This window comes from Oncorhynchus mykiss, chromosome 18 (assembly GCF_057628025.1).
Source record: "Oncorhynchus mykiss isolate SJ-2025 chromosome 18, ASM5762802v1, whole genome shotgun sequence".
In the NCBI taxonomy this organism is placed as follows: Eukaryota; Metazoa; Chordata; class Actinopteri; order Salmoniformes; family Salmonidae; genus Oncorhynchus; species Oncorhynchus mykiss.
In genome coordinates this window covers 3,310,001-3,322,382 of record NC_143039.1, presented here as the reverse complement: position 1 = coordinate 3,322,382, position 12,382 = coordinate 3,310,001, and the positions used below count along the sequence as shown (strand labels likewise).

The window sequence follows — 12,382 nt, the reverse complement described above, 5'->3', positions numbered from 1 at the left end:
CTGTAACCTGGTGTGTGTTCTGTAACTCTGTGTGTGTTCTGCTCTGTAACCTGGTGTGTGTTCTGTAACCTGGTGTGTGTTCTGCTCTGTAACTCTGTGTGTGTTCTGCTCTGTAACCTGGTGTGTGTTCTGTAACCTGGTGTGTGTTCTGCTCTGTAACTCTGTGTGTGTTCTGCTCTGTAACCTGGTGTGTGTTCTGTAACCTGGTGTGTGTTCTGCTCTGTAACCTGGTGTGTGTTCTGCTCTCTCTCTCCACAGCAACGAGCCCCAGCCAAGGCTCTGTTTGACCTGGTGTGTGTCCATCTGAACCTGGCTGAAAGAGACTACTTTGGTCTCCAGTACCAGAACCCCAGGAGGATGATGGTGAGACAGAAGTTCTTTATTCACTATGGTGTGTCCCAAATGGAACCCTGTACTCTATAGAGCTCACTACCTCTGCCCAGAGCCTTATGCCCTGCCTACTTTTCTGTCTGCAATGTTCTGTATCATGGATGTTGCACACACTCAACACTGGCCCCTGGACAGTGGTACTGGTGACTCTCAATACTGGCCCCTGGACAGTGGTACTGGTGTCTCTCAATACTGGTCCCTGGACAGTGGTACTGGTGACTCTCAATACTGGCCCCTGTACAGGTGACTCTCAATACTGGCCCCTGGACAGGTAACTCTCAATACTGGCCCCTGGACAGTGGTACTGGTGACTTAACACTGGCCCCTGGACAGTGGTACTGGTGTCTCTCAATACTGGCCCCTGTACAGGTGACTCGCAATACTGGCCCCTGGACAGTGGTACTGGTGACTCAATATTGGCCCCTGGACAGTGGTACTGGTGACTCAATATTGGCTCCTGGACAGTGGTACTGGTGACTTGATAATGGTAAGTCTGGCTGCATTAATCCCAGGCAGGGGAACAGAGCCATTCAGTCTCCGCTATATTAGAGACAGGCTCAGGGTCACACACAGGAACAGAGCCATCCAGTCTCAGGGCCACACAGGAACAGAGCCATCCAGTCTCAGGGTCTCACACAGGAACAGAGCCATCCAGTCTCAGGGTCACACACAGGAACAGAGCCATCCAGTCTCAGGGCCACACAGGAACAGAGCCATCCAGTCTCAGGGTCACACAGGAACAGAGCCATCCAGTCTCAGGGTCACACAGGAACAGAGCCATCCAGTCTCAGGGCCACACAGGAACAGAGCCATCCAGTCTCATGGTCACACACAGGAACAGAGCCATCCAGTCTCAGGGTCTCACAGGAACAGAGCCATCCAGTCTCAGGGTCACACAGGAACAGAGCCATCCAGTCTCAGGGTCACACAGGAACAGAGCCATCCAGTCTCAGGGTCTCACACAGGAACAGAGCCATCCAGCCTCAGGGTCACACAGGAACAGAGCCATCCAGTCTCAGGGTCACACAGGAACAGAGCCATCCAGTCTCAGGGTCACACAGGAACAGAGCCATCCAGTCTCAGGGTCACACAGGAACAGAGCTATCCAGTCTCAGGGTCACACAGGATCAGAGCCATCCAGTCTCAGGGTCACACAGGAACAGAGCCATCCAGTCTCAGGGTCACACAGGAACAGAGCCATCCAGTCTCAGGGTCACACAGGAACAGAGCCATCCAGTCTCAGGGTCACACAGGATCAGAGCCATCCAGTCTCAGGGTCACACAGGATCAGAGCCATCCAGTCTCAGGGTCACACAGGATCAGAGCCATCCAGGCTCAGGGTTACACAGGAACAGAGCCATCCAGTCTCAGGGTCTCACAGGAACAGAGCCATCCAGTCTCAGGGTCTCACAGGATCAGAGCCATCCAGTCTCAGGGTCACACAGGAACAGAGCCATCCAGGCTCAGGGTTACACAGGAACAGAGCCATCCAGTCTCAGGGTCACACAGGATCAGAGCCATCTAGGCTCAGGGTCACACAGGAACAGAGCCATCCAGTCTCAGGGTCACACAGGAACAGAGCCATCCAGTCTCAGGGTCACACAGGAACAGAGCCATCCAGTCTCAGGGTCACACAGGATCAGAGCCATCCAGTCTCAGCTGTATTAGAGACAGGCTCAGGGTCAGACAGGAACAGAGCCATCCAGTCTCAGCTGTATTAGAGACAAGCTCAGGGTCACACAGGAACAGAGCCATCCAGTCTCAGCTATATTAGAGACAGGCTCAGGGTCAGACAGGAACAGAGCCATCCAGTCTCAGCTGTATTAGAGACAGGCTCAGGGTCAGACAGGAACAGAGCCATCCAGTCTCAGGGTCACACACAGGAACAGAGCCATCCAGTCTCAGCTGTATTAGTGACAGGCTCAGGGTCAGACAGGAACAGAGCCATCCAGGCTCAGGGTTACACAGGAACAGAGCCATCCAGTCTCAGGGTCTCACAGGAACAGAGCCATCCAGTCTCAGGGTCACACAGGAACAGAGCCATCCAGTCTCAGGGTCACACAGGATCAGAGCCATCCAGTCTCAGGGTCACACAGGATCAGAGCCATCCAGTCTCAGGGTCAGACAGGAACAGAGCCATCCAGTCTCAGGGTCACACAGGAACAGAGCCATCCAGTCTCAGGGTCACACAGGAACAGAGCCATCCAGTCTCAGGGTCACACAGGAACAGAGCCATCCAGTCTCAGGGTCACACAGGAACAGAGCCATCCAGTCTCAGGGTCACACAGGAACAGAGCCATCCAGTCTCAGGGTCACACAGGATCAGAGCCATCCAGTCTCAGGGTCACACAGGAACAGAGCCATCCAGTCTCAGGGTCACACAGGAACAGAGCCATCCAGTCTCAGGGTCTCACAGGAACAGAGCCATCCAGTCTCAGGGTCACACACCGGAACAGAGCCATCCAGTCTCAGGGTCAGACAGGAACAGAGCCATCCAGTCTCAGGGTCACACAGGAACAGAGCCATCCAGTCTCAGGGTCACACAGGAACAGAGCCATCCAGTCTCAGGGTCTCACAGGAACAGAGCCATCCAGTCTCAGGGTCAGACACAGGAACAGAGCCATCCAGTCTCAGGGTCAGACACAGGAACAGAGCCATCCAGCCTCAGGGTCACACAGGAACAGAGCCATCCAGTCTCAGGGTCAGACAGGAACAGAGCCATCCAGTCTCAGGGTCACACAGGAACAGAGCCATCCAGTCTCAGGGTCACACAGGAACAGAGCCATCCAGTCTCAGGGTCTCACAGGAACAGAGCCATCCAGTCTCAGGGTCAGACACAGGAACAGAGCCATCCAGTCTCAGGGTCAGACACAGGAACAGAGCCATCCAGTCTCAGGGTCACACAGGAACAGAGCCATCCAGTCTCAGGGTCTCACAGGAACAGAGCCATCCAGTCTCAGGGTCAGACACAGGAACAGAGCCATCCAGTCTCAGGGTCAGACAGGAACAGAGCCATCCAGTCTCAGGGTCACACAGGAACAGAGCCATCCAGTCTCAGGGTCACACAGGAACAGAGCCATCCAGTCTCAGGGTCTCACACAGGAACAGAGCCATCCAGTCTCAGGGTCACACAGGAACAGAGCCATCCAGTCTCAGGGTCACACAGGAACAGAGCCATCCAGTCTCAGGGTCTCACACAGGAACAGAGCCATCCAGTCTCAGGGTCTCACAGGAACAGAGCCATCCAGTCTCAGGGTCTCACAGGAACAGAGCCATCCAGTCTCAGGGTCACACAGGAACAGAGCCATCCAGTCTCAGGGTCACATAGGAACAGAGCCATCCAGTCTCAGGGTCACACAGGAACAGAGCCATCCAGTCTCAGGGTCACACAGGAACAGAGCCATCCAGTCTCAGGGTCTCACAGGAACAGAGCCATCCAGTCTCAGGGTCACACAGGAACAGAGCCATCCAGTCTCAGGGTCTCACAGGAACAGAGCCATCCAGTCTCAGGGTCTCACAGGAACAGAGCCATCCAGTCTCAGGGTCACACAGGAACAGAGCCATCCAGTCTCAGGGTCACACAGGATCAGAGCCATCCAGTCTCAGCTGTATTAGAGACAGGCTCAGGGTCAGACAGGAACAGAGCCATCCAGTCTCAGCTGTATTAGAGACAAGCTCAGGGTCACACAGGAACAGAGCCATCCAGTCTCAGCTATATTAGAGACAGGCTCAGGGTCAGACAGGAACAGAGCCATCCAGTCTCAGCTGTATTAGAGACAGGCTCAGGGTCAGACAGGAACAGAGCCATCCAGTCTCAGGGTCACACACAGGAACAGAGCCATCCAGTCTCAGCTGTATTAGTGACAGGCTCAGGGTCAGACAGGAACAGAGCCATCCAGGCTCAGGGTTACACAGGAACAGAGCCATCCAGTCTCAGGGTCTCACAGGAACAGAGCCATCCAGTCTCAGGGTCACACAGGAACAGAGCCATCCAGTCTCAGGGTCACACAGGATCAGAGCCATCCAGTCTCAGGGTCACACAGGATCAGAGCCATCCAGTCTCAGGGTCAGACAGGAACAGAGCCATCCAGTCTCAGGGTCACACAGGAACAGAGCCATCCAGTCTCAGGGTCACACAGGAACAGAGCCATCCAGTCTCAGGGTCACACAGGAACAGAGCCATCCAGTCTCAGGGTCACACAGGAACAGAGCCATCCAGTCTCAGGGTCACACAGGAACAGAGCCATCCAGTCTCAGGGTCACACAGGATCAGAGCCATCCAGTCTCAGGGTCACACAGGAACAGAGCCATCCAGTCTCAGGGTCACACAGGAACAGAGCCATCCAGTCTCAGGGTCTCACAGGAACAGAGCCATCCAGTCTCAGGGTCACACACCGGAACAGAGCCATCCAGTCTCAGGGTCAGACAGGAACAGAGCCATCCAGTCTCAGGGTCACACAGGAACAGAGCCATCCAGTCTCAGGGTCACACAGGAACAGAGCCATCCAGTCTCAGGGTCTCACAGGAACAGAGCCATCCAGTCTCAGGGTCAGACACAGGAACAGAGCCATCCAGTCTCAGGGTCAGACACAGGAACAGAGCCATCCAGTCTCAGGGTCACACAGGAACAGAGCCATCCAGTCTCAGGGTCTCACAGGAACAGAGCCATCCAGTCTCAGGGTCAGACACAGGAACAGAGCCATCCAGTCTCAGGGTCAGACACAGGAACAGAGCCATCCAGTCTCAGGGTCACACAGGAACAGAGCCATCCAGTCTCAGGGTCTCACAGGAACAGAGCCATCCAGTCTCAGGGTCAGACACAGGAACAGAGCCATCCAGTCTCAGGGTCAGACAGGAACAGAGCCATCCAGTCTCAGGGTCACACAGGAACAGAGCCATCCAGTCTCAGGGTCACACAGGAACAGAGCCATCCAGTCTCAGGGTCTCACACAGGAACAGAGCCATCCAGTCTCAGGGTCACACAGGAACAGAGCCATCCAGTCTCAGGGTCACACAGGAACAGAGCCATCCAGTCTCAGGGTCACACAGGAACAGAGCCATCCAGTCTCAGGGTCACACAGGATCAGAGCCATCCAGTCTCAGCTGTATTAGAGACAGGCTCAGGGTCAGACAGGAACAGAGCCATCCAGTCTCAGCTGTATTAGAGACAAGCTCAGGGTCACACAGGAACAGAGCCATCCAGTCTCAGCTATATTAGAGACAGGCTCAGGGTCAGACAGGAACAGAGCCATCCAGTCTCAGCTGTATTAGAGACAGGCTCAGGGTCAGACAGGAACAGAGCCATCCAGTCTCAGGGTCACACACAGGAACAGAGCCATCCAGTCTCAGCTGTATTAGTGACAGGCTCAGGGTCAGACAGGAACAGAGCCATCCAGGCTCAGGGTTACACAGGAACAGAGCCATCCAGTCTCAGGGTCTCACAGGAACAGAGCCATCCAGTCTCAGGGTCACACAGGAACAGAGCCATCCAGTCTCAGGGTCACACAGGAACAGAGCCATCCAGTCTCAGGGTCTCACAGGAACAGAGCCATCCAGTCTCAGGGTCAGACACAGGAACAGAGCCATCCAGTCTCAGGGTCAGACACAGGAACAGAGCCATCCAGTCTCAGGGTCAGACACAGGAACAGAGCCATCCAGTCTCAGGGTCACACAGGAACAGAGCCATCCAGTCTCAGGGTCAGACAGGAACAGAGCCATCCAGTCTCAGGGTCACACAGGAACAGAGCCATCCAGTCTCAGGGTCACACAGGAACAGAGCCATCCAGTCTCAGGGTCTCACAGGAACAGAGCCATCCAGTCTCAGGGTCAGACACAGGAACAGAGCCATCCAGTCTCAGGGTCAGACACAGGAACAGAGCCATCCAGTCTCAGGGTCACACAGGAACAGAGCCATCCAGTCTCAGGGTCTCACAGGAACAGAGCCATCCAGTCTCAGGGTCAGACACAGGAACAGAGCCATCCAGTCTCAGGGTCAGACAGGAACAGAGCCATCCAGTCTCAGGGTCACACAGGAACAGAGCCATCCAGTCTCAGGGTCACACAGGAACAGAGCCATCCAGTCTCAGGGTCTCACACAGGAACAGAGCCATCCAGTCTCAGGGTCACACAGGAACAGAGCCATCCAGTCTCAGGGTCACACAGGAACAGAGCCATCCAGTCTCAGGGTCACACAGGAACAGAGCCATCCAGTCTCAGGGTCACACAGGATCAGAGCCATCCAGTCTCAGCTGTATTAGAGACAGGCTCAGGGTCAGACAGGAACAGAGCCATCCAGTCTCAGCTGTATTAGAGACAAGCTCAGGGTCACACAGGAACAGAGCCATCCAGTCTCAGCTATATTAGAGACAGGCTCAGGGTCAGACAGGAACAGAGCCATCCAGTCTCAGCTGTATTAGAGACAGGCTCAGGGTCAGACAGGAACAGAGCCATCCAGTCTCAGGGTCACACACAGGAACAGAGCCATCCAGTCTCAGCTGTATTAGTGACAGGCTCAGGGTCAGACAGGAACAGAGCCATCCAGGCTCAGGGTTACACAGGAACAGAGCCATCCAGTCTCAGGGTCTCACAGGAACAGAGCCATCCAGTCTCAGGGTCACACAGGAACAGAGCCATCCAGTCTCAGGGTCACACAGGAACAGAGCCATCCAGTCTCAGGGTCACACAGGAACAGAGCCATCCAGTCTCAGGGTCAGACACAGGAACAGAGCCATCCAGTCTCAGGGTCAGACACAGGAACAGAGCCATCCAGTCTCAGGGTCACACAGGAACAGAGCCATCCAGTCTCAGGGTCAGACAGGAACAGAGCCATCCAGTCTCAGGGTCACACAGGAACAGAGCCATCCAGTCTCAGGGTCACACAGGAACAGAGCCATCCAGTCTCAGGGTCTCACAGGAACAGAGCCATCCAGTCTCAGGGTCAGACACAGGAACAGAGCCATCCAGTCTCAGGGTCAGACACAGGAACAGAGCCATCCAGTCTCAGGGTCACACAGGAACAGAGCCATCCAGTCTCAGGGTCTCACAGGAACAGAGCCATCCAGTCTCAGGGTCAGACACAGGAACAGAGCCATCCAGTCTCAGGGTCAGACAGGAACAGAGCCATCCAGTCTCAGGGTCACACAGGAACAGAGCCATCCAGTCTCAGGGTCACACAGGAACAGAGCCATCCAGTCTCAGGGTCTCACACAGGAACAGAGCCATCCAGTCTCAGGGTCACACAGGAACAGAGCCATCCAGTCTCAGGGTCACACAGGAACAGAGCCATCCAGTCTCAGGGTCTCACACAGGAACAGAGCCATCCAGTCTCAGGGTCTCACAGGAACAGAGCCATCCAGTCTCAGGGTCTCACAGGAACAGAGCCATCCAGTCTCAGGGTCACACAGGAACAGAGCCATCCAGTCTCAGGGTCACACAGGAACAGAGCCATCCAGTCTCAGGGTCACACAGGAACAGAGCCATCCAGTCTCAGGGTCACACAGGAACAGAGCCATCCAGTCTCAGGGTCTCACAGGAACAGAGCCATCCAGTCTCAGGGTCACACAGGAACAGAGCCATCCAGTCTCAGGGTCTCACAGGAACAGAGCCATCCAGTCTCAGGGTCTCACAGGAACAGAGCCATCCAGTCTCAGGGTCTCACAGGAACAGAGCCATCCAGTCTCAGGGTCTCACAGGAACAGGGCCATCCAGTCTCAGGGTCAGACAGGAACAGAGCCATCCAGTCTCAGGGTCTCACAGGATCAGAGCCATCCAGTCTCAGGGTCAGACAGGAACAGAGCCATCCAGTCTCAGGGTCTCACAGGAACAGAGCCATCCAGTCTCAGGGTCACACAGGAACAGAGCCATCCAGTCTCAGGGTCTCACACAGGAACAGAGCCATCCAGTCTCAGGGTCTCACAGGAACAGAGCCATCCAGTCTCAGCTGTATTAGAGACAGTCTCAGGGTCTCACAGGAACAGAGCCATCCAGTCTCAGGGTCTCACAGGATCAGAGCCATCCAGTCTCAGGGTCACACAGGAACAGAGCCATCCAGTCTCAGGGTCTCCCACAGGAACAGAGCCATCCAGTCTCAGGGTCTCACAGGAACAGAGCCATCCAGTCTCAGCTGTATTAGAGACAGTCTCAGGGTCTCACTGGAACAGAGCCATCCAGTCTCAGGGTCTCACAGGAACAGAACCATCCAGTCTCAGGGTCTCACAGGAACAGAGCCATCCAGTCTCAGGGTCAGACAGGAACAGAGCCATCCAGTCTCAGGGTCACACAGGAACAGAGCCATCCAGTCTCAGGGTCACACAGGAACAGAGCCATCCAATCTCAGGGTCACACACAGGAACAGAGCCATCCAGTCTCAGGGTCACACAGGAACAGAGCCATCCAGTCTCAGGGTCACACAGGAACAGAGCCATCCAGTCTCAGGGTCTCACAGGAACAGAGCCATCCAGTCTCAGGGTCAGACAGGATCAGAGCCATCCAGTCTCAGGGTCAGACAGGAACAGAGCCATCCAGTCTCAGGGTCACACAGGAACAGAGCCATCAAGTCTCAGGGTCACACAGGAACAGAGCCATCCAGTCTCAGGGTCAGACAGGAACAGAGCCATCCAGTCTCAGGGTCAGACAGGAACAGAGCCATCCAGTCTCAGGGTCACACAGGAACAGAGCCATCCAGTCTCAGGGTCACACAGGAACAGAGCCATCCAGTCTCAGGGTCAGACAGGAACAGAGCCATCCAGTCTCAGGGTCAGACAGGAACAGAGCCATCCAGTCTCAGGGTCACACAGGAACAGAGCCATCCAGTCTCAGGGTCACACAGGAACAGAGCCATCCAGTCTCAGCTGTATTAGAGACAGGCTCAGGGTCACACAGGAACAGAGCCATCCAGTCTCAGCTGTATTAGAGACAGGCTCAGGGTCACACAGGAACAGAGCCATCCAGTCTCAGCTGTATTAGAGACAGGCTCAGGGTCACACAGGAACAGAGCCATCCAGTCTCAGCTGTATTAGAGACAGGCTCAGGGTCACACAGGAACAGAGCCATCCAGTCTCAGCTGTATTAGAGACAGGCTCAGGGTCACACAGGAACAGAGCCATCCAGTCTCAGCTGTATTAGAGACAGGCTCAGGGTCACACAGGAACAGAGCCATCCAGTCTCAGCTGTATTAGAGACAGGCTCAGGGTCACACAGGAACAGAGCCATCCAGTCTCAGCTGTATTAGAGACAGGCTCAGGGTCACACAGGAACAGAGCCATCCAGTCTCAGCTGTATTAGAGACAGGCTCAGGGTCACACAGGAACAGAGCCATCCAGTCTCAGCTGTATTAGAGACAGGCTCAGGGTCACACAGGAACAGAGCCATCCAGTCTCAGCTGTATTAGAGACAGGCTCAGGGTCACACAGGAACAGAGCCATCCAGTCTCAGCTGTATTAGAGACAGGCTCAGGGTCACACAGGAACAGAGCCATCCAGTCTCAGCTGTATTAGAGACAGGCTCTTGTCACACAGGAACAGAGCCATCCAGTCTCAGCTGTATTAGAGACAGGAACAGAGCCATCCAGTCTCAGCTGTATTAGAGACAGGAACAGAGCCATCCAGTCTCAGCTGTATTAGAGACAGGCTCAGGGTCAGACAGGAACAGAGCCATCCAGTCTCAGCTGTATTAGAGACAGGCTCAGGGTCACACAGGAACAGAGCCATCCAGTCTCAGCTGTATTAGAGACAGGCTCAGGGTCACAAAGGAACAGAGCCATCCAGTCTCAGCTGTATTAGAGACAGGCTCAGGGTCTCACAGGAACAGAGCCATCCAGTCTCAGCTGTATTAGAGACAGGCTCAGGGTCAGACAGGAACAGAGCCATCCAGTCTCAGGGTCACACAGGAACAGAGCCATCCAGTCTCAGCTGTATTAGAGACAGGCTCAGGGTCAGACAGGAACAGAGCCATCCAGTCTCAGCTGTATTAGAGACAGGCTCAGGGTCACACAGGAACAGAGCCATCCAGTCTCAGCTGTATTAGAGACAGGCTCAGGGTCACACAGGAACAGAGCCATCCAGTCTCAGCTGTATTAGAGACAGGCTCAGGGTCTCACAGGAACAGAGCCATCCAGTCTCAGCTGTATTAGAGACAGGCTCAGGGTCAGACAGGAACAGAGCCATCCAGTCTCAGGGTCACACAGGAACAGAGCCATCCAGTCTCAGGGTCAGACAGGAACAGAGCCATCCAGTCTCAGGGTCACACAGGAACAGAGCCATCCAGTCTCAGCTGTATTAGAGACAGGAACAGAGCCATCCAGTCTCAGCTGTATTAATGTGTTTCTGAAGCGTTGTGTTTGTGGTTTTCCTGTAGGTCTGGTTGGACCTGCTGAAGCCCACCCTGAAACAGATCAGACGTGAGTACTGAGAGGACAACCCTGTATAGTACTACTGGAATATAGTACTGAGAGGACAGCCCTGTATAGTACTACTGGAATATAGTACTGAGAGGACAGCCCTGTATAGTACTTAGTGGAATATAGTACTGAGAGGACAGCCCTGTATAGTACTAGTGGAATATAGTACTGAGAGGACAGCCCTGTATAGTACTAGTGGAATATAGTACTGAGAGGACAGCCCTGTATAGTACTACTGGAATATAGTACTGAGAGGACAGCCCTGTATAGTACTACTGGAATATAGTACTGAGAGGACAGCCCTGTATAGTACTACTGGAATATAGTACTGAGAGGACAGCCCTGTATAGTACTAGTGGAATATAGTACTGAGAGGACAGCCCTGTATAGTACTAGTGGAATATAGTACTGAGAGGACAGCCCTGTATAGTACTAGTGGAATATAGTACAGAGGACAGCCCTGTATAGTACTACTGGAATATAGTACTGAGATGACAACCCTGTATAGTACTAGTGGAATATAGTACTGAGAGGACAGCCCTGTATAGTACTACTGGAATATAGTACTGAGAGGACAGCCCTGTATAGTACTAGTGGAATATAGTACTGAGAGGACAACCCTGTATAGTACTACTGGAATATAGTACTGAGAGGACAGCCCTGTATAGTACTACTGGAATATAGTACTGAGAGGACAGCCCTGTATAGTACTAGTGGTATATAGTACTGAGAGGACAGCCCTGTATAGTACTACTGGAATATAGTACTGAGAGGACAACCCTGTATAGTACTAGTGGAATATAGTACTGAGAGGACAGCCCTGTATAGTACTACTGGAATATAGTACTGAGAGGACAGCCCTGTATAGTACTACTGGAATATAGTACTGAGAGGACAGCCCTGTATAGTACTAGTGGAATATAGTACTGAGAGGACAGCCCTGTATAGTACTAGTGGAATATAGTACTGAGAGGACAGCCCTGTATAGTACTAGTGGAATATAGTACAGAGGACAGCCCTGTATAGTACTACTGGAATATAGTACTGAGATGACAACCCTGTATAGTACTAGTGGAATATAGTACTGAGAGGACAGCCCTGTATAGTACTACTGGAATATAGTACTGAGAGGACAGCCCTGTATAGTACTAGTGGAATATAGTACTGAGAGGACAACCCTGTATAGTACTACTGGAATATAGTACTGAGAGGACAGCCCTGTATAGTACTACTGTAATATAGTACTGAGAGGACAGCCCTGTATAGTACTAGTGGTATATAGTACTGAGAGGACAGCCCTGTATAGTACTACTGGACTATAGTACTGAGAGGACAGCCCTGTATAGTACTACTGGAATATAGTACTGAGAGGACAGCCCTGTATAGTACTAGTGGTATATAGTACTGAGAGGACAGCCCTGTATAGTACTAGTGGTATATAGTACTGAGAGGACAGCCCTGTATAGTACTACTGGAATATAGTACTGAGAGGACAGCCCTGTATAGTACTACTGGAATATAGTACTGAGAGGACAGCCCTGTATAGTACTAGTGGTATATAGTACTGAGAGGACAGCCCTGTATAGTACTACTGGA

General features: G+C 53.1%; 1 protein-coding gene across 5 annotated transcripts in view; it reads left to right on the top strand.

Annotated features, from left to right (window-relative positions):
- Window positions 1–12,382, top strand: part of LOC110513522 (FERM, ARHGEF and pleckstrin domain-containing protein 1) — a 120,051-nt gene that overhangs the window by 20,772 nt on the left and 86,897 nt on the right. For all 5 annotated transcript variants that reach the window (XM_090206947.1, XM_090206946.1, XM_090206945.1 and 2 more), the window contains exons 3-4: window positions 259–363; window positions 10,744–10,786. In XM_090206947.1, the coding sequence (XP_090063073.1) occupies window positions 259–363; window positions 10,744–10,786 (148 nt within the window). The remainder of the gene's footprint in view (window positions 1–258; window positions 364–10,743; window positions 10,787–12,382) is intronic.